Here is a 22,403-nt window from a genome sequence, read left to right as displayed (position 1 = left end):
TGTCCTTCCAATCTGCTCTGCAGATGAACTGAGCTCAGAGCCAAGAGTGAAGTTCATTAGTGAAACAGAAGTCAGAGTGTGCGGCCACCTTGCTTGTTCAATGCCTTTTTGCAGTCCCTCCATCCTGGACGCTCATTATATTCACAGATTACCACACACACACACACACACACACACACACACACACACACACACACACACACACACACACACACACACACACACACACTGTAAGCTTTGTGTGTGTGTGTCCGTGCAAACAACACACACTTGCTCATGGATGGACGCCGGTCCCTGCAGATTGTGAGTCGGGTGGTGGTTTTGTTAGTCAGATATCTGTAACTGGTCTCTGATCTTGGTGCCTGTGGGATGGGTTACCATAGCAATCCACGTGACCTAGAGTCAAGTAGTCTCTTGTGTTGAGCCAGGCAGACTGACAGGCGAAGTCCGATTGTGACATTAGGAGACCAGAGCACCGCGTAAATCTACGGGAAGCCGAGAGTGAAACCCAACGGTGAGACTTTGTCAAGTTCTGGAATGAAATGAAAATGAAATGAAAAATTTGTGTGTTCCTCGCAAAAGATGAAGCATTGACCTTAAAGCTCTTTGCACATTCACCTTGGTCATTCAGCAACCTCTGTTATTAGCTGTACAAGTGACAGGCAATTATTATATACTGTATGAGCATAATGTCAGATGGGACGAGAGAAGTTCCCTTCAAAGGAGGAAAAGTCCAACTGCTCATTACTGCACGTGAAACCGTCACATCTCTTTGTTGGGTAACCTTATCTCCGGCTGCACACCACTAACATTTCCTCTTTCTGTCCAGATGTACCATCCAGAAGGAGTGTGCTCGAGGGCTGCTGGCTCGCTCTTGGATCACCCTGGGTGAAGGCCCCCAGCAGTGTCCTTCCATTACCCTGACACCCCCAGAGATCAGCATCTCTGCCAACATCAAGGTAGCGTCAGTTCTCTTTATGCCGTTGTTACCGTGACCTTTTCATGAGCCAGCCAGACGTGGCTGCTGGTCTTTAGAGAAGCACGGCAGCAATGGGGTCACCGTATTTAAAGCTGATTTCTCAAAAACATTTATAACGGGACGCTGTTATCATCACCCAGCCTATTAATATAACTCAGCTAACACATACACACACACACACACACACACACACACACACACACACACACACACACACACACACACACACACACACACACACACACACACACACACACACACACACACACACACACACACACACACACACACACACACACACACACACACACACACACACACCACTCTCACTTTGTATGCATGTCTCGATTGTGAGCCACGTGTGAGATTTCCTGTAGTAGCCAGGTGTGTGTTGGCTTTTGAACCTCTCAAGTGTGAACAGTGTGTTTAAAGGACTGCCACACAGGTCTCTCTGTAATTAAAGCTGAAACTTGCCTTTTATCTCCTTCTAATTTTAATTCCTTGAAGCACGGGCCCTTTAAACATGGAGGATGTATTTGGTCACATGTGAAAATGAGATTATTGTTATAAAATGGTGAATATTTATCATGAGTTTACACGAGTGTGCAAAAGTTTTCAGTCTGTTTCCAAGGAGTCGAACTTTCTTGTAATCCAGCGGTGTGGAACCCTGTCCGGCATGTTTTAGGTGTTTTCCTGATTCACTGGTTAGGTTACCCATTCATCGTGTCACTGAGCTCTGCACACGCCTGTAGATCGCCTGCTGATATAAATCAGGTGTGTTGAAGCAGAGAGACCTCTAAAAGATGGTGGAGAAGGGTCCTCAAGGCCCAGGGTTGGACACCACTGTTGTAAACTTGAAGGGAAATTGCTTTGTCTCAAGTTTTGAATCCAGTACAGGGCTACTCAAGTCCAGGCCTCAAGGGCCAGTTTCCAGCACATTTTAGTGATTTCTCTGCTCCAGCACACTAGATTGAGTGCTTGCGTCACCAGTGCAGTAGCTCATCAGGCTCTGCAGAAGCCTGTTAATCACCTGCTGATCGAGATCAGATGTGTTGTTGCTGAGGTAAAACTAAAACATGCTGGATACCGGCCCTCAAGTCCCAGAAATGAATAGCAAAGAGGCTCTGATTTCCCTCTCCCCAGCCACTTGGGCCAGCTGCTCTGGGGGAATGTTCACTGTCCAGCCGAGACACATAGTCCTTCCAGCGTGGGTCTTCATTTAGCTCTCCGCCCGGTTGGACGTGCCCAGGAAACCTCACCAGGGAGACGTCCAGGAGGCATCCTGACCAGATGCCTGAGCCACCTCAACTGGCTCCTCTCGACGTGGAGGAGCAGCGGGTCTACTCTGAGCCCTCCCCGGATGACCGAGCTTCTCACCCCTCCCATTTAAGGGAGAGCCCAGCCACCTAGAAGGGAAAACTCATTTCGGCCGCTTGTATTCGTGATCTTGTTCTCTCGGTCACTACCCAAAGCTCGTGACCACAGATGAAGGTAGAAACGTAGATCAACTGGTAAATCAAGAGCTTTACCTTCAGTCTCAGCTCCCTCATCACCACAACAGACCGGTACAACGCCCGCGTCACTGCAGACGCAGCACCAATCCGCCTGCCAATCTCACGCTCCATCTTTCCCTCACTTGTGAACAAGACCCTTAGATACTTGTTTGTGAAATAATTTAAATCTGAATTATGAATCATTCAGACATGAAAAGCTCTTGAACTCAGCACATTACCTGGTGGTTGTTTCAGCTTGTTTATAGCAATAAAAAACACGAGTTTTAAACACTTTGTTACAGCAGCTTGGCAGAAAAAGACAAGATGATTACATTGCTGGTTGAATATATATAAAAAAATCCACAGAAAACAGAACTTAACAGGAAAAAAATGGTTATTTTAGCGTAAAATCCAAAAGCTTTGCTGTGTTTAATCAAGACCCAACTTTCAGATTCTGCTCATCTGTAGATTTATAACAGCCTCTTTTTTTCTTCTGTCCTCCATGTTTCAGGTTCCTTATATTTTCAGAGCATGTGATAAAATAAAATATGCTGTCCTGGCCAAGTGCAATAGCAAAAACTAAAGTCAAGAGAAAACCTCTTTAGAAACTACGGAGCACCTGGAGAATTCTAGTTGAAAACTACTACTGTTAAACATCACCAGAACGTTTGGCTCTTTTGCAACAAAATATACAGAAATGAGTGGTTTTTGCACAGCGTTGTTCTCACGTCTGTCTGATGAACAGTAATCCAGAAATATTCAGATTATTCTATGTGTGTTTTCATGTGTCGACATGCAGTCTATAGCTGCTTGATGTGTGCTGACACGTCAGCTATTTTAGGAAAAACAAAAGAATATATTAGTACTGGTGTGTGTGTGTGTGTGTGTGTGCCATTTACTGAAACAAATACGCGATTCTTGTCTTTAATCTCAGATTTCTTTTTTTTTAATAAAAAAATCATTTTTCCACTCTGCTATTTATGAGAGTTTTTATGAAACTGTCAGTTGGTAATCTGCAGTGTTTTTGTTTACTTCTAGCCAGTCATGGTGGAGGAAAACGCTGAATGCATTTTGTCTCTAAGAAACAAAATTGGTTCATTTCAGCCTCCTTCCTATGAGGAGTTTCATCCTCTGTAGAAAACTTTTGAGCTTTCCTTCGTGATCCAGGTCTTCATTCCTTCAGTTTATGTTCTGCAAATAAATATTGCGCCGTCGACTTTGGGTTTTAGTTGAACCTGTAACGCGTAGAAACAAACGGTGGCTTTATTGCTGCACCTGAAGGCAGAAATAATCCATTTCTGTCATTCATTTAAGGCCTTCTCTTCACTTTTATCTACAACAACAGTGTCGGTTTTATTTGAAGCCACCGGTCTGCTTTAATCAGTCTTGGCAGGATAATGGATCTGGGTTCAAAGAGGTGCCTGATTAGTCTGACATGCAAACTGTTGTTGTTAATCACTCCTGCTAGTCAGTGTATCCTATAACAGAGAGACAGCAATGCCATGATCGGATCACGGATCTTTGCCACACGGAAAATATTTGACCTTTAATTAAAGATCTTAATTTGATGCAAGTCAGAGATGACAGGTCATTAATTGGTTCATTAATTGTGAATATTTGCTTGTGAAGGAGGATGGTCCTCAGCAGGCTGCAGTTGCTTCACCGACTGACTGAGTCGTCAGCAGGGAGCTCAGCTCATGGTTGTCACTAAACAGGAAGTAGCAGGCAGGAAGTAGGCGCCTTAGCCAGGAAATGATCAATCCCACCAAACAATAGAGACGGTTTTTGAAAACACGTCAGCACATGTTGCTGTCCACCTCAGCTCCTACCTGCCGAGACTCTTGCCTCCCCCCCCACCTCCCCACCCCGCCCATTTCTTCTCACACTGAAATCATTTAGTTACAAATCCAACATGCCGGTGAGGTGTTATGTTTCTCATTATACATCTGTCATACTTCATCTCGTTCCCAGTTTTAGATGTGAAACTAGCACTCTGCCATCTGTTTCTTCATTACACAGTGGTTCCTCTATTTTCCTGAACTCCTGAGCGTTCTTCAACTAAATCCAAGCCCATCCACCTTCTCAGTGACTAAGTGTACCAAAACTACACCAGAATAACGCATTTGTGGTATGACGAATTGGAAATAATTATTTTTTTCCCATCAACATGCTTTTTCTGCTTCTGTGTGTGATGTAGGATGTTGGCATCCTGATAAATGGCAGTGTTCCTGATCTGATTGGCTCACGGGTGGAGTGCGAATACAGACCTGGAATTTCTACTGCTGCCACGTTGCACCTGGACTACGGTCCCGCCCAGATCCAGACATGCCCCCTTCTTCCTCGAGAGAACTACCGGCCAATCCCCCCAAGGACAGGCAAGACTCTCAGATACACCTCCATATGTCAAACACACCTTTCCACAGTTACTGTGTATGATTCATCTTTTCAGTGGAACAGATGTCATTTCCTCTTTTGTGTTTCATAATACAGCAAAATGTGTGCAGCGTCAGGTTGCAGAAATGTTTAGCTTGTCTCGTAGAAGCAACGTTGTCTCCAAATGATCGTGATAAAAAAACGGGCTTTTGTTTCTGCAGACCACCTGACTGTTTCTGTAGCCATAAAAGTGAACGGCACATCTGTGGTATCTGGGAGCTTCATCATCTATGACTGCGAGAGGACTGGAGCCATACACCCAAAGACATCGTGAGTCTCAGATTTGATGTCGCTGTTGGAGTTAGTGATGCTTGGCCAGGCTGGAGGCTCACTGGATCACATTAGACTCAGATTCAAGTTTTATTTTGTTAAGGTATTGAAACGCATTATTGCTGGGATGGTGAGCTGTAACCGTTGGTAGCGGCACGTTGGACAGCATATAAAATGTACAAATGTGATTTCAAGTTACAAAAGTATCCAAGATTTTGGTGAATTTAATTTAGTTTAGTTTATTTATATAATGCCAATTCACAACAAGAGTTATCGCAAGCTAACCATTAACATTAGCAACTCCACCACATGGCAGAATCTCCTCCAGGCTTGTAAAACATCAACATTGCAGAGCAAACGGAGTCAGTGGTAGAGTTGTGTTGCTGCAGATCTGTCTGCGCTGAAACGGACATTTTTGGGCTTTTTTTGCCCTGAGTACGGCTAGCAAGGCATTCATTTCTACCAGATACCACCACAAATGTATTGATTAAACAAGTTTACCACATCTTTAAACGTGTCTAAACCAGGGGCAGCGAACCCTGGTCCTGACAAGCCACTATCTAGCATGTCTTAGTTGTTTCCCTGCTCAAACACAGTTAACTCAGGTGTTCAGCAGCTCACCAGGCTCTGTAGAAGCACGTTAATCACCTGCTGGTGAAACTCAGGCCCGCTGAAGCGGGGAAACCTCTAAAACATGCTGGATAGTGGCTTTCTAGAACTGGAAGTTCCTACCCATGGTCTAAACAGTCATCTTAGCATCTTTTATGACTTCTAAACAATTACAGTTCAGATTTTTTTCAACTGTGTGATGATGTCATGCACTATTTTACAATGTCTGAACTTTCATACGTGATTGCAAACACATTCTCCTTACACCCCCAACCTTTTACCACATAATACATTGAAACGTTTTCAATGATGTGATCTATGGTTTAAAATCCAAATGCACTTGACTTTCCTTTTAACACCTCCACTACAGCCAGTTCAAAATGTCAATTACTGTTTCAGATGAACCCGTTCCTGTAGATCGGTGTTTAACTGTAGAGGAACATGCTCAAACAAGCTGCATCTGCAATGAAACAATAAAACACCAGATTATTCATATACATTTTTTAGATTATTAGCACAAATATCTCTTTATTAATATTTCCTTTTCTCACAGATACAGAATATTAAGTTCACTCCATTACACCCGCCTTCTTAGAGGACTAAACACCAACAAACTGAGCTTGAATAACCAATAAACTTAAACCAGAATGTCAGCCTTTAATCTTCCTGGTATTTTGGAGCTGAACACACAGCTGTTCAGCAACGCTTCTCTTCTGTGTTTGTCTCCTCTGCGTCCCCAGTCTCCTCATCAAATATTTTCCGCTGCTTTCTATTTAGGCCACGCTGGGTAAACACCGCCAACATGTCCTCTTGGAGAGCTTATCATGTGTTTGGCTTGCTCAAGGTTTCTCAGTGCAGGATCAAATGTTGGATTGATATTCTGTAAATGTTAAGCCAAAGGAAATTAGATATGTGTGTGTGTGTGTGTGTGTGGTTGATCAGTGGTGTTTGTTTTTGTGGAGGACTGTGACTGGTATGGCCCGGTCACAAAGACGGTTTTCTCATATCTGGAGGCCATCCAGCTGGCTTCCTCCTGCATGTTGGACCATGTCGGAGGATCCGCTCTATCTGATGGGCAGATCTTAGGCTTAAAGCTCCATCACCGTGTGTGTCTTTGTGTGTGTGTGTGTTCTGATCTTCTCAGATCAGAACACACTGGTTTTTCCCTTTTGTTCACTTTTTGAAAGCAGTTTCGAGGTGTGAATGCAGCAGTCGCAGGTATACTCGTGCAACGCTGAACCCAATATGTGCACGTTGCCCCGGCGCCTGGTGAGGTCCAGGAGTGTGAAATTAGACGGCGGCTTGTTGAAGGTGATAATGAGCAAAGCGCCGTTCTCACAGGATGAGCATTACGCTGGAAGGTGGAGAATGGCTTTACTTTGTGATCAGATTCCCTTCCTGCTGGTTTTTAAATTGTGACTTTTGTGATACACTTACACTGAAAGACAGGTGGAGCTTTTGTTTGGTTCCCCATGAAAACAGCCATCAGCAGGCTGATAGATGCACAGTGAAGGGGCAGCAGAGAATCTCTCTGATGAGACAATCATCAGATGTTTCTCCGTTTGAAGTAAAATGTTTTTTTAAGGATTTAAATGTGAAATATAAATTATTGTGTCACAAGTTTAGGTTCAACCCTTTGGGGTCCACACCAAATGAAAAACAACACAGCATTTGGGCCATCAAGGGTTTAAAAATGCAATAATATTACGGTAATGATGAAACAAATGAATAATATTTAACTTTTCATTCAAACATCTACATAGTTTTTAGATCTTTTTTCTTTTGTGGGCATTTGGGGCTTACACTTTGTGCGCAAATGTCAGTTTCTATGTTTAGATTCACTGAATTATCGTTTCATAGTTTTAAAACCAATCAGACTTTTTGTTGTAGATATTGTAACATATAATCTCGTAAATGTGATTTTATTATCCTGTAACATGTGAAGATTGTACAATCTGCTGAAGTATTTGTAAAAATGGTAAATGGCCTGTATTTGATATAGCACCTTCTAGAGTTCTTGGAACCCCCCAAGGCGCTTTACAACACAAATCAGTCATTCACCCATTCACACACACATTCACACCCTGGTGGGGATGAGCTACGATGTAGCCACAGCTGCCCTGGGGCGCACTGTGAGAGGCGAGGCTGCCGAGCACTGGCGCCACCGGTCCCTCCGACCACCACCAGCAGGCAAGGTGGGTTAAGTGTCTTGCCCAAGGACACAACGACAGCGACAGACTGAGTGGGGCTCGAACCAGCAACCTTCCGATTACGGGGCGAGCACTTAACTCCTGTGCCACCGTCACCGTGTCCTTATATTTATGTTGAAGCTGTGAGTTTGCTTCTCCTGTTGGTCTGAATGAAACTGGACAGCTGAAACACAACAGTAAAAACCCAAATAGAGTTTTGTGTGGAGTTCCAGTTTGGTGGTGGTTTGAATTAAGATATCTCGATTCCGACCAGCCATTCAGACCATGCTGTGCCCCATTTAGTCGATGATTACGTTCATTTTTTATTGGCTGCAGCTGAAAGGCAAGTGAAAGGTATGAATATTTTTGCCCCTGGACATGAGAGTGCATCCTTGTTTCTCTGTCTGTCTGCAACATATCTCATTAACCACTAAACAAAGTTTAACGAAACTCTTTGAAAATTAATATTGATTAACCCTTTGATGCATAATGGTCACTACAGTGGACAGGTACTCAAAATTGTTACTTATTTGTTTTTGCTATTAAGCACAGCTGTTGAAGACTTTATTGCATTTGAGCCCCTCCTCCAGTTGGACTTCAGTAAGTCAAGCAGACATATTTCATGTTCAGAATGCACGCTGTCCACTGAGGGGACATGTAATAAATTATTTGTAAATTTTTAACTGTTACAAAAACATCTGTTGAAATTTGTTTCATTCACACCTAAAGATGAATGAAAACAATTGTTAAAAAAATCTTGGTCGAAGATTTCATCATTTATGCATCAAAGGGTTAAACTCAACCTGATCCAAGATGGCCGCCAATGCTGATTCATATTAGCAATCATAAAAATGGCTTTAGTTCAGCCAGTGTGTTTGTAGCCGAGAGTTTATGAACCACATCACAGGCCGGTGTTAACGCGTCTCAGCTTAGAAGGATCTTAGTGTGAAACGCTGTTCCTGCAGCTGATGGGCATGCCTTCCAGGGATGATAGAGAAATTATTATTTTGTGTTTTATGTTGTTTTCATTTGAGCCTTTAAAAAAGGAGGGATGATGAACCAAAATGTGCTACAATACTTTTGGCTGGATCTCCTTCTGACTGATTCCAACCGTAATAAAAATGACAAATATGTTAAAGATGAGCTGTCTGCAGAGAGCAAATATTCTTTACTGTTCTGAGTGTGTGTGTGTGTGTGTGTGTGTGTGTGTGCGTGTGTGTGTGTGTGTGTGTGTGCGTGTGTGTGTGTGTGCGCGCGTGCGTATGTGTGTGTGTGTGTGTGTGTGTGTGTGTGTGTGTGTGTGTGTGTGTGTGTGTGTGTTTGTGTGTGTGTGTGTGTGTGTGTGTGTGTGCGTGTGTGTGAACTGAGTGTGTTTATACAGCTCTCCCTCAGCACACTGGAAGTGGTCACTGGGTAAAGTGTTAGCAACGACTGGACGATAGCATTCCAGAGTTGCCTCTCAGCGCAGAAGGACAAACATCTAACGTCTCAGTCTTTTCTTTCCCTCCACCTCACACACATTTGTTCCTTTGTGATTTATTAGTTTTTATTCAAAGTTTAGCACATTTCTTTTGTGTTTTTTCTTTCTTTACTCAAGTGTTGCTCTGTGGTAACTGCACCCGCCCCACCGAAAGTGATCCTTTCTCCTGGACATACTTTTCTTTGACAGAGACTTGATTGAGGATGTGTGTTTAACTGCTGTGTCCACTGAGAGGCCCTGGGAGTCTGTGTATTTAGTGTGTGTGTGTGTGTGTGTACGTGTGTGTGTTTGTGCATGCATGCACATGCACAAGTGCGTGCACATGGTCATAATGACCAGAGGTAGGCAGTTTCACCAGGTATTTGCACTCAGAGTTTGGTCAAGCAGAAAGAGTGTGTGTATGCAAACTGTGTGTGTGTGTGTGTGTGTGTGTGTGTGTGTGTGTGTGTGTGTGTGTGTGTGTGTGTGTGTGTGTGTGTGTGTGTGTGTGTGTAGGGGGTAATAGGGGTAGGTGTTTTAGAAAGACAGAAAGGGAGTCAGGAAAAACAGAGAAGCTGCAGTCAGTAAGAGCCTTAAGGAGTCCGTCTGCTACTAATCAGAACACACACACACACACACACACACACACACACACAATCACATACACACACACACACACGCATTTCAATTACACGTCTGCATCCTCTTACTCCCATCCCTTTATAATCTAGAGACCCCCTCAGAGTTCTGTTATCACTCCAGGCACTCTCTCTCCCTGTGTGGGACATCTGTCTCTTCCCAGAGGCGACTCAGGGATGCTCGCTTCTTTCTCACACACTCAGAGTTTTATTTAGGTGGTGTATCAGCTTCAGGTTATCCACCAATGCTGCCTTGTGTCACATCTAACTTTAGTGCAGAAACAAGCCAGTCAGCAATACGGCAGCGATGTGAGCCTGAGAGGCGGCATGAATCATCATTTAGCAACTAGAGAGTTTGATCTCAGCCCACTTGGACTGCTTTGACCTCGCCGCCGACTGACTGCGCTGTATCCGGGGAAAATGTGCGTCTGCCACTGTGACTAATTATTACTTTGTTGTATTAAAGCCTATCTTTGATGCCTGTAATCAGTTCAGCCTCTCCGCTTGTGTTGCTCTTCATAAATGAGTCAGAATGAGCCCCACACTCCGCTGCTTTTAAAAGAACAATCACAGGGAGATAAGAGGAGGGGAAGGGTGAAACGCTGACATGTGTGTCTATTTCATGATAGGTGTATGAGCTGCCTGAGCACGAGGTGGAAGTGTTACTGGGACCAGGAGAACCACCTCTGTCTCTCCAGTAAAGATGAGACAAAGGAAAACCTGCTGGAGGTCAGTAGCTCTCATCTTAATCTATCAAGACAGAAGTTTGGAGGAGTACATGATGTCAGTGTCATCAGACAAAAACCAGACTCTTCTGGGAAAATACAGGTTTTCTTTAATAACCTGACTCCAGACTGGTTGAGCAAACCCGGATGAATCACTGTGATGCTACTATGTCTCAGCTACAAAAAGGAGAAATGCTGAAACCAGCAATAAAATCCCAGGAGGTTGTGTTTTCACAATGGTAATGTGCCACTTTACAGCCCCTCTGACCTGCTCTCGAGTTTCATTTTCTGGCAGATTTGTGAGACGAAGTGTAAGAGTAGATTCACTGAGCCCATATTTGTGTAGGCAACCATATCCAAACGTCGAGCCTGCTTGTATTTATCCCTTTGTTTGGAGAGGGCGCCTGTAGAAATAGATTTTGTAGATGTGTATTGAGTAAGTTGAACCGTAGCATGGGGAAGAAGTCTACAGGCCCAATCAGAACGTCTGCAGAAGAGGGAAGCTCATCCGAAATAAGTTCGGCCTCACTGAAACAAATTACCATCATCCTTTTGGAAATTTCTCTGACAACATCAAGATTAAATCAGCTATTAAATTATTTGCGCGCCGTTTAAAGTTTTAGTACCGAGCCAAGTCCCATGGCCCGTGTGGCCCGGCAGATCTATTTTTTTCCCTCTCCAGTTCTGAATACACTCACCCTTCTGAGAAAAGCTCACAGCTGAGTGATCAGCTGCTCTGCGGTCTTCTCAGCATTTTAGCTCCATGACTGTTTCATGATTAGCTTTAAATCACACATCCTTTCTTTTACACAGCTCCATGAAAACATGACTCCATCTTTAAAGCAAGTGAAGCTAATCTCCATCAGATGTTTCAGATCCACAAACAGGCAAACGCAAGTAAAGACTGCGCTTTAAAGCTGCTCCGGGTATTTAAATTACAGACATAAGATTTTTTTTTAAGGTTTAGGTCATGAGGTCATCAGGAAGTGTGTTTCTGTCTGGTGAGTCTGTTTTTCTAACCCATCATCGTCTCTATTTGAAGCTATTGTTGCTCTCCTCAAAGCAAAGCTTCACCCTCCCATTTCCTCCTCGCCCAGATAAACAGGACAGGTATTTTTGGTGGTGGATGTGTGTATCAGAGGGGGAGTCATTGTTATCTTTAACCCCTGGATGTCACTTCCTGTCCCCTTCTGCACCACCAGAGCGCAGCTTCCTGCCCAAGCCTGATTGCCTCAGATGTTCCTCCATCACCATCAGGAGCAGCCCAAGATTTCACGCTGTCCCTGAGCAACATCCAGGAGGTATGACAGACAGCCCCTGGCTATTGGAAGTCCTCCAACATGCATGTTGTGAAAATGATTGGAATAAAACAGAAGCATATGGTGTGCTTGCTTCAAGCTGAGCTTAACACAGATGAATTTTCTTGTTTGGGGGATTTGGGTCAATGAGTGAAACCTGAGTCTGTGTATCGTCAGTGTTGAGAGACAGAGGAGGTGATGGAGAATGAGCTGAAATATATCTTTATGCAAATGCTGCTCTCTGCGTGGCTGTCTGGGCACACCGGGTCTCTGGTTATCTAGCGGTGATGAGCTGAGCTGTGTTTTTGTCAGCATCGGTCCGAGGCAGCGCACGAGGAAGGGGCTTCATTTCGCTTACGTTCGTTTATATTTGTCCAGCTCCCGTTCTCGTGGTTAATCCACATGGAGAAGTTCAGAATGTGATCCCACACCAATCAGAACCAGGATGCACAGGATGCAACTCAGATCCGCTAAAAATTCCAGTGCTGACTGGTTGCCAGGCGTGGTCAGTCACACGCCTAACCCCGGCTGGCCTTTCCAGAAGTACCCTGGTGTGTTGCTATGGTGACAGACGTTGAGTCACACACACACTCACACACACACACTTCCTCAGGATAGCCTGAATGTGATTGGCCCTTCTTGCTGCTCTTAATTAAGAAAGTTTACACAAACGGATGCTGTTTGACCAACGTCTTCATCTCGTACGAGCCAGTGGAGCAGGAAATGTGCTGTCAATCAAACTCTGCCTCTCATCACCGTCTCTCAGCTCCTTTTGGGATTCCTGCTAAATTGTTGCATATGTTAGCAACGGAGGGGGAAATGTAGTTTTTGATCTGAAAATAAAATAAAACTGCATTTTACTAATAAGCAAACACTTTCAGTGTTGTCATCCATTATATTCCCATTCACTCCGAAGATATTCCAGGGAAATTTTCACAGTACGGCAGGAATACAATAACCTGCCGGCAGCCAAAAACATCATCTGTCTCTGGTGTCAGGAAGCACAGGAAGGTGTCGGAGTCACGGAGAGGCCGATCAAAGCAGAGCATTTTAAGCTGGCTGGATTTACAGACAAATGACTTCTTCCACTTACTTATCCTTTCTGCTCCTACCTGTCTCTGCCTCTCCGTGGCTCAGTGAAACTCTGGGCACTTATTTTGTAGAGAATAAATTCACACTCATTACTCTGACTCCCAGATGAGTTTCCGAGGTGTGAGAGTCCAGATGTTTATGAATATGAAATCTGAACGTCTTTTCTGGCAGACAGAATTATTATGGAGGTTTTTTTTTTCCTGGTGCTCTTTCAGACTCGACAATCGCTGCCAGACATGAGTGTTCTGAGAGTAACTTTGTTGTAACATGAGGATAGTTTCATTGTGGAAACGGCACAGTATCACTTGTTTGTTGTCTAAATCCTTCATATGGGTTGTAAGAAGTGTTTTGCACAACAGAGGGAGGATCTGGAGTGTGACTTTGGGACTGATCAGCGCTATGAGGCCACATGGCTGGACAACTCAACTGTCAAGTGCAGCGGGGTTGTGGTAAGTAAATAGAGAATAAACATTAAAGGTCCAGCAAAGGAGATTAGGGATCATCTACTGCTGGAAAAAGATGGTTGTGCTGTTGTTTTGGTCAAAAACTGTGATGCACGACCTTACTTAGGATCTGGTGCAATCAGTTATCAGTATGTGACGTTCAGCTGAGACCTCAACAGCTCACAATCTGTCAGATGAACTGAGCTGTAGCCACTTTTGTGTTTGCTGAGGTTGGTAAGCTGTGACGGACATCTTTAATGGGTTTTATCCAAAAATGTAATCAGATGTAGATGTTCATCCAACGATTACTCTTGAGAGTTTTTATTAGTATGCACCAGGTGGATTATTACACACACACACACACACACACACACACACTCACACACACACACACACACACACACACACACACACACACACACACACACACACACACACACACACACACACACACACACACACACACGTGTTTTTATGGGTTTGTGTGGACTACGTTTTCTGAGTTGTTTGTGTGGACTCTGACTTCCACTATAGCCAGAATGGTGCAAAAATTATGTTTAACTCTAGGTGGGACAAAGGAAGCTTCCTCTAGGATTTTGGTTGTGTGGACCGGGTAAATGTCCACACAATGTTGGTCTCCCGTCAGGGGTTGGTCCACACAAACCCATAAAGACAAGTGCACACACACACACACACACACACACACACACACACACACACACACACACACACACACACACACACACACACACACACACACACACACACGCACAGAGGCAAAAACATGATGTAGCTGCATAATAACTGGTGAGGTTTCATCTACCGTGTATTTACTTATTCTTTCTGCTCATTATTGTTGTGCTGAAACTTATTTGTAGCTTGTGTAATTATGTTAAACCCTTGTTGTTGAGCTGAAGAAGAACCCGTCATTAGGAGGTGCAGCACTAAGTGGATCTGTGCGACCCGTCTTGCTGATTCCGCCCACGTTTCTGTTGGTTTAGCTGTCCACTGCTCAGAGAAGTCAGGTTTACCACCTCAATCTCAGGAGGAGAGGATACTTCACCAGTCAGCCGGAGGATATATTCCTGGACAGCCCTCAGCCCATGAAAGGTAAGCCGTAAGCCCCATGATTAAATAGACATGAATGAAGAACACAGCCTCATGCTGAGACAGCTCCGACCCCTTTGCTCTGAGAATTGAACTCGCTCGTCCACAGATGTTTTCTGATGAGATGGGTGGAAGTGATCAAACCTGTAAATTTTTTAGTTTTTTATACGAGTGGACCATTTTAGCCTGTCTTTCGCTCGTAATGAAAGCAGTTTGGGAATTACAACACATCATTTGCCAACAACCAGTAATTTACCGCAATGTTATTCTGCGAACGCCTAATTACGCGTAATAATTACAGAACATGAGGAGCTGCAATTTAAGGTGTTATCGCGGCCTCTTATACAAGCAGCGTCCAAAGCTATTGTTGCAAACACAGTTTTGAGCTCCATGACAACAGTGAGTGAGGTGATGGGAGGTGGCGTGCGTTGTTGACCATGGCGACGTTGCCCGTCTTCAGTTACAACAAGCAAAGTTACCACCTGTCCTGGGCCCAGATACGCTGTTCAGTGAACAGCAAGCCTGGGCCGCTGCCAGACCCTCTGCTACACACACAGCATGCACCGTCATCACATTTTAAAATGACACACGCTTTATCACATGCATGCAGAGGCACACACACCATAATATGCACACAATCACACGCGCAGATGTGCAGGCAGTAATACAAATGGGACCTCTGGCTGGGAGGCACTTTGGAACAAGAACATAATCATCTGTGTTTGCTGGCTTTGTTCTCATCCACTCCACCAACTCTTTTTCTTCCCCAGTTTATTTTTACAGCCTCGCATATATCATCCTCCAAATGCTTATTCTGTTTATTTAGAGCATGCAAACCATATGGTGCATGTAAGCAATAAAAGAAAAGACCTCATGAGTGCACCTTCAGTTAGTCCAAACAAACTCTGTTTAGACACGCTTCATTTGTCACAAAAATCACAATAATTAGCCGAGCGCATAAATAAAGCTATTTAATTCCATGTGAAATGCTTTACGAGAAATGGTTTTGTGTAAAACAAGAAAGCATCTCTCTTTTGTGAGACATCAGGAGCTGAGAAAGTTGGAGACCGCTTCGCCGATGTTTAAAATCTCACAGAGAACTGCTGTCAGGGCGCTGTTTGTTCCCATGTAATTTATAGTCTTCGAGGAGGGATGTAAAAGTCCAAGAAAGTCGACATTTCTACAGTTTTTCCTGGAAGTGAGAACTCTAAAATGCTATTAAAAGCTTACAAAACCAGAATGCTGTCATCTCTTGGCCAGAAACCGACAGATTTTCAATTAAAGTACAAGTTTGCCAAAATTGCACAGGGCTTTAGTAACAGTGTTGAGTTACTGTCTACCTCTGGCTGTTTTACATTGGTCTCTGTGTCTCCCTTGTCCCTCTAGTGGAGGTGTATAACTGCGGAGTGGGTAGCTCAGACTGTTCTCAGTGCTGGGGCCGCGAGGACCAGGGACACCTCTGTGGCTGGTGTGAAAACAGCTGCAGGCCGCGGGACGATTGTCAGCCAATCACGGATCCGTGTCCTGCTCCAGAAATCCATAAGGTAGGATAACTTTGGACTTCACTCATCCTCTGGCTCCTCCCCCTACACACAGTTTCCTGCTGGGGTTCGATTTCTTTAACTGGTGCATCATGTGTGGTCACTCACACGATGCCATGTCCTGTCTGTCCAGTGTCAGTTGTTGAGGGACTTTTGGAGGAGATTTTTATTAAAATGGTTCACACAGCCGCATCGCTCATGGGGCGCCGCTGAGAGAGCCTGCAGTCAGTCAGGGGGTCATGGGAACACCTTCTGCCCTGTGTAACAACAAAATGTGTGTGTAAACTGTGTGAACTGTGATCTGGGAGCTATATACGCTGAACCCTTGATGTGCAAAACCACAAAAGCTGAAAAAGAGCGCCATGAGGGATTTAGGACTTTTAACCGCAACAGAAGCAAAACCACATTAGTAAAAGAAATGAAAGTGCCTTTATCCAGCACGGGATCTGATTGTGGTCATGTCAAGACAATTGCTTAAAGGCCCCTCCCTTTAATGGAGCTCATTTGCATTATTTGTCTAACCGCTGTGTTCAGAATGATCCCACAAGCCTTTTTTTCCTGCAGCTTATATCAGTGCAGCTACGGTAGGCGGTCATGGGAAGCACGGCTCACATGAGAGCCAGTCGGCCTGAACTTCCTGTAGATAAAACCTGGTCAGCCCCAGGAAAATAAGCAGGCAGAACAAAGCAGGCCGACACACACACACACACACACACACACATAAGCCCACAATCTGTCACACAAACTGGCCATATTGAAGCATTCGCGATTCATCCTTCTTTCTTTGTAGCTGTCAGCAAACGGTGACTAAAAGGATGCTCTTTGAGTGCCTAACTCATGTGGACTTCTTACGTGACTGACGTTAGCTGGCCAGAGATGTGTGTCTGTGTGGGTAGACCATTGCTGCAAAGCTCTCACACACATTCTCCCCACTGGCTCTCGCAGGAGAGGATTCAGGGGCTGTGGTTCAGTCGGGTGTGTGATGCAACACTTTGGCAGCCGTGTTTTCCCAGAGAATCTGCAGGGGTTAGAGCCCAAGTTCTCCAGCTTACTGCAAAAAGATCCAATCTCCCTAAACTCGCGTGCGTGCGCACACACACACACACACACGCTGCAGCAGCTCTTTGTTATATAGTCGTAGTGAAAGAGGCGTTGCAGAGATAATGAAACGTGTTTGTCTTCACTTTCCAGCGTCACAGACAATCTCCATCACCCGATTCTTGTGCCATACTATAATATTAAAATGGAGGACTTTATTATTTGCTAAACTTTCGTGCCCACCACCTAATTATGAAAAATGCTTTCTGTTCAACGCCCCAGCAGCAGACAAAGGACACATTTATTATCTCCGCTGGCTCCTTGCTCTCACGTTGTGTGTAGGCCACTTTGCCGCTGTAAAAGAAAACATACTTTGGCGTCCAAAACGAGGAAGTGCCAAACACAGTTTATCCACAACACGCAAAGAAAGAGAGCAGAGGGGCCTGGCTGAGAGCTGAGAGCTGAGAGCGAGTTGGACAGGGTGCAGCATAAAGCAAGGAGCTTTTCCTGTTTTTGTCTTGACGTCCGCCTTGATTAGCGCGAAGCCCAGCGACCGGACTGAGGAGGAAGATGAAAGTGCTGAGTGGAACAATCTTTTCAGAACAGGAAAAAGAAAGTATATGGATTTTATCATCATCATGTGTGTGTGCGCGCGGCATTAATAGCATGTTAAATTTAGAAATGTGTGTGTTTAACAGAAATCCAGCTTTGAGTCTGGAAGTTTCTTTTGCAGAGGTGTACTCACACCCCGCCATCTCCCAGGAGGCCTGGCAGAGTTAGCGCTGTAAATCAAGACATGTAGACTTGTGAGAGGTGTAAATGAAGAGCACTCAGTCTGATGTTAATATCAGCGCCCAACGGTACCACAGATATACGGTTTAATAGGTGCCTCTTTAACTCTCCTCACACATAGATGAAAATGGGTTGTTTTCACAGATCAGGTGCAGAACATGAAGGAGGTTAGCTGGTCGCACATGCAGGACTTTTAAACAAACCCAGAATATAAGCATCGTATTTCCTGTGCTGCCAGTCACACAGAAAGAAGCTGTTTGTTTCCATACTGTGTTAAAAGTTAAACATCCCTTCTTTGCAGCTCTTACTTCCAGCTGGTTTATTTATGTGTGCTGATGCAACGGCGAGGTCCTCATGGGTATCTGGACCTCTCACCTAGACCAAACACAAACGCTGTTTTCATTTTTGGGCCCGGTTTCCGATAGAGCCGGAGCCATGCTAATAACTCAGAGGGGTCACCGCGACCTCGCCTCAGCCTGGAGTTTATTATGAGAAATGGGCCGGCTGCTGAGGAAGCTCTGCTGCAGCGGTACACCCTTCTAGATTTCTTCTGTCCGTGTTTGGGAGATGCTATCTTTCAAGGTTTTTCTTTTCTTTTTTTTTTTTTTGTTGTTGCAGTGATTGAAGAAGATCCCCCCCACACACACACAAACACACACACACACACACACACATCTTTTCCACGGCCCTCTGGCAGAAAGTTGCGGGGCCAAAGGCGAGGGCTGAAATGACACATGAGAGTGTGCCTCTGAACAGCCGCAGAGACAGGGCTAAGGAATTTGACGGAGCAGACGCAGCAAAACAGATGAAAGGGAAAAGCTCTGTGCGTTAATTCCCCTGTTGAGGCTTTGCTCTCACACCACCACCATCAGCATTCGCTCTCCTCTCGACACTCGGTTCTCTAAATTGCCTCCACACTCATCCACCTTTCTGCAGCGCTCTACACCTCGCCTCTCCAGCCCTCACTTTCCCACTCCGTCTGTCTCTTGTGGGATGTGAAGGGGGCTCTTAGCCTTCTCTTTATTTGCATGTGCTGTAGAGGATTAGAGGCTGAAGAGTATCAGACAGGCACAGCTAAGAGTCTGCTTTGTGCGTATACACACCTAAAGCATGTGTCTGTTCAGTTGGATCCCTGTCTCAGTCAGCGCCACACTCCGCATCTCAATCAGACGCAGCGTTTCCGCTCTCTTTATTCTCTGTCGTGGTAATTATCACCTTTCATTATTTCAGTAATTTTCGGGTGGTAAGCTACTTACGAGCTCTAATTTATTGTGCATATTACAACATCTTCACAGTCATGTCTTTCTCTCTGTTCATTATTTCACCCTGTCAGATCTCCCCCCTGAGGGGTCCGACAGAAGGAGGCACGCTGCTCACAGTACAAGGCAGGAACCTGGGTCAGAGGCCTGCAGGAGTCAAGATCTTTATAGGAGATGTTCCGTGTGATCTGCTTCCTCAGCATTACACCGTCTCTGTCGAGTAAGTATTACAACTTGTCTGTGCATGTTTGCCCGAGCGTGAGGGTGTTTTGGTGTCTCCGTTCAACTTCTAGCACTTTGCACTTATTTAATTACATTTTCAGCACGATTAAAGTGAGAAAAGTCCCCACCGTGTGCAAAACAGGATTCTTATTTAAAGACCTGATAAAAAAAATGCAGTAATCTTGCAGCCAGGACTTGCGATAATAGGTGACAATTACCTGTTGTCATGGTAACCTGACATGCTTTCAGGCAGGTGAGTGTTCAGGTGGATGACAAACAGAAAACAGACATTCACACATGCACGGAAATAAAATTTGAATAACGAAGCAAATGGAAGATTAGCCACAGTAACAGAAGGAACTGCTGACATGTTGGGTAATAACACTGAGGGCCCTGAAATCCCCTAAATCAGAGAGGAAGGTCAGAGCTGCCGGCTTTGCTTGAAAACAGGAAGCAAGCTCGCCCACACTTTCAGAAAATATTTAAAAACGAAAAGCTTCTAAAATCATTGCAGGATTGGCTACCAAGTTCAAATATCTCTAATTTCAGCCTTCCGTCGTTTCCAAAGATAATCTGAACTCTGTATCCCGTGCTCCCAGTTCTTTGGGGAAACTGGTGGATCTGTGTAGTGAAACATTAAAGCTGTGGAGCTTTATGTGGCTTCAGCGGAAGCCGTGGGAAATCTGCTAAACTCATAAATAAAAACATTGGTTGGGGTGTTGAGTGATCTCACCAGACCTCTGTGAACGGCTTCTGTTCCAGACTCGGTGCTAACATTAGCCTCTGATGTCATAAACCAACGATCCGGTTGTTTATCTACAGGCAGAAAAGTGAAAAAGAGGCATGAGGGGAAAACATCATTTACACATAATACTTTATTATTGATCATAAAAATGGTGACGTGTCTTTTAGATAGTAGTGGATATTTATTGTGCAGTGATAAAGTACAATATTATTTCCAAAACAAACACATTTGCAAAGGCTCCTTGTGTTCACAAACTAGTAACTTAGTCTGAAAATTTTAATATTTCTGGATGAGATAAAGATTTGGATCCAAATTTGATCTTTTGTTGACCTGAATTAATGCAAAATGGTAATGATTTATGAAGTGTTACAGATTAATTATAGCATAGCTATAAATATTAGCTAATTATAAGATGAGCCTTATTGTAATGTAACTGAAAATTATTGTGATATTATTTAAACTAAAGAGAAGCTTCATGATTCTCCCGTTCTGAGTAATAAAGCCTCATTTCTGCACTGCCAGTGTCCTTCGTAGTGCTCAAGGATCATCACCTCTTTTTTCTGATGGATAATTTCTTTAACACCTATTTATAAATGCACTGATTCGTTACCAGTTGCAGAGCTGACACTGATTTAGCCAATCCCAGTTCATCTATACAGAACAGATGTTCTCTGATTTACTTGAAAAAGACAATTTATGAAGTAAAAACTTCCACTTGAAAGATCTGGCATGGCTACAGGGAATTGGTGCTTGAGAGCGTTCATGGACTGGAAACGTGATTGGATGGTGCGTTCATGGACAGAACGAAAAAGAGACTTTTATGTTTCAGATCAGCTGATCACTGTTAACCCAATCATACTAAATACCAACCACGCCAATCCCCAGCTGATCGTTTTAATTCATCTCTAACATTTTCACCATCCTGCCGTGACGTTGCACCAAGTTTTTATTTCAACTCGCTGTCTTTCTTCTTCTGCTTTATTCTGATTCACATTGCTGGTAAAATATAAAAGTGAATTTCATTACGCGTTCTCATGAAACAGATGGTATTTTCTAAATAAGGAAACAATCATTAATGGCAAACTCAGAAAGTCCATGGTTGAAAATGACAGCAGTGACCTTTAAATAACTGCAAATAATAAGAAAAACAGCTGCAGCCAGTGTGAGTTCACCTGTTTGCACATGAAGCATCATTTAGAGGTTTTAATTTGCTTTTTCATCTTAATGAAATGCATAAAGGAGCATGCTGCTGATTTAAAACTCGAGTAAACAACTCACATTAAATGTAACATCAATGCATTAATTACAACGTTCTGAAGCGTTTCTGGTGTTTTTACCTCAAAAGAAACACAAGTTGAGCTCGCGAGGTGAACCAGTGACTAAATGTAATTGGGTAATGTTTTCAAGGACAAAGGATGTAAGATGTAGTGAGTTAGGCTGTTCTTGCTAAGATAAAGTAGCTCCTGAGACTTTTTCCAGGTACTAAACTTCTTCTGTCCTGAAGCTCTTAGAATCTGAATTTCAGCCGTCTGCATGTGGTTTCGTTTTTTTGTATTCATGAGGCTAATTTTCACAAATATTATTATGCAGCACACTTCTCAATTTAAATAATTCTGTCGCTATCACCCTGTAGCTCAGGGACCATCACACTGTCACCATGGAGACAGCAGGACCCTGCTTTGACACTGGCGAAACAGAACTCAGTGGAAGTCCGTTACTCTACAATTAACATCCAAACTTCTATTCAGTATTTGTACTGTTCCTTGAAAGGAGCTGTTTATCTGGCCGCGCTCCGGTGGAGCCGATCATTGTTTTAAAACCAGTTCCAGGGTGACCTGCGCTTCCTACCTGCCACTCACTCCAGCAGCCTGACGAGTTACACCCCCGCCCCAAACCCAAAGCGTCCACGTTTCACTCAAAGGGTGATCTCATCTCGTGCCGTCATTTCTCATCGGCTCCTTCGGGCTGGCAGTGATGACAGCGGCTCACATCCTCACCGCTGGAGGAGGCACGACAAATCATAACACATCGCAGCATCTGACTCTGTCAGCACATTCGACCTACACACACA

At 44.1% G+C, this 22,403-nt stretch overlaps 1 protein-coding gene across 2 annotated transcripts in view; it reads left to right on the top strand.

Annotated features, from left to right (window-relative positions):
• The window catches only part of plxnd1 (plexin D1), a 77,486-nt gene that overhangs the window by 13,644 nt on the left and 41,439 nt on the right, over positions 1-22,403 (top strand). For both annotated transcript variants that reach the window (XM_054746113.2, XM_054746112.2), the window contains exons 5-13: positions 830-959; positions 4,670-4,847; positions 5,067-5,175; positions 10,700-10,799; positions 11,998-12,096; positions 13,545-13,634; positions 14,630-14,738; positions 16,122-16,279; positions 19,440-19,585. In XM_054746113.2, the coding sequence (XP_054602088.2) occupies positions 830-959; positions 4,670-4,847; positions 5,067-5,175; positions 10,700-10,799; positions 11,998-12,096; positions 13,545-13,634; positions 14,630-14,738; positions 16,122-16,279; positions 19,440-19,585 (1,119 nt within the window). The remainder of the gene's footprint in view (positions 1-829; positions 960-4,669; positions 4,848-5,066; positions 5,176-10,699; positions 10,800-11,997; positions 12,097-13,544; positions 13,635-14,629; positions 14,739-16,121; positions 16,280-19,439; positions 19,586-22,403) is intronic.

Source organism: Nothobranchius furzeri, chromosome 15 (genome assembly GCF_043380555.1).
Source record: "Nothobranchius furzeri strain GRZ-AD chromosome 15, NfurGRZ-RIMD1, whole genome shotgun sequence".
Lineage (NCBI taxonomy): Eukaryota > Metazoa > Chordata > Actinopteri > Cyprinodontiformes > Nothobranchiidae > Nothobranchius > Nothobranchius furzeri.
This window is presented reverse-complemented; position numbering and strand designations above follow the sequence as displayed.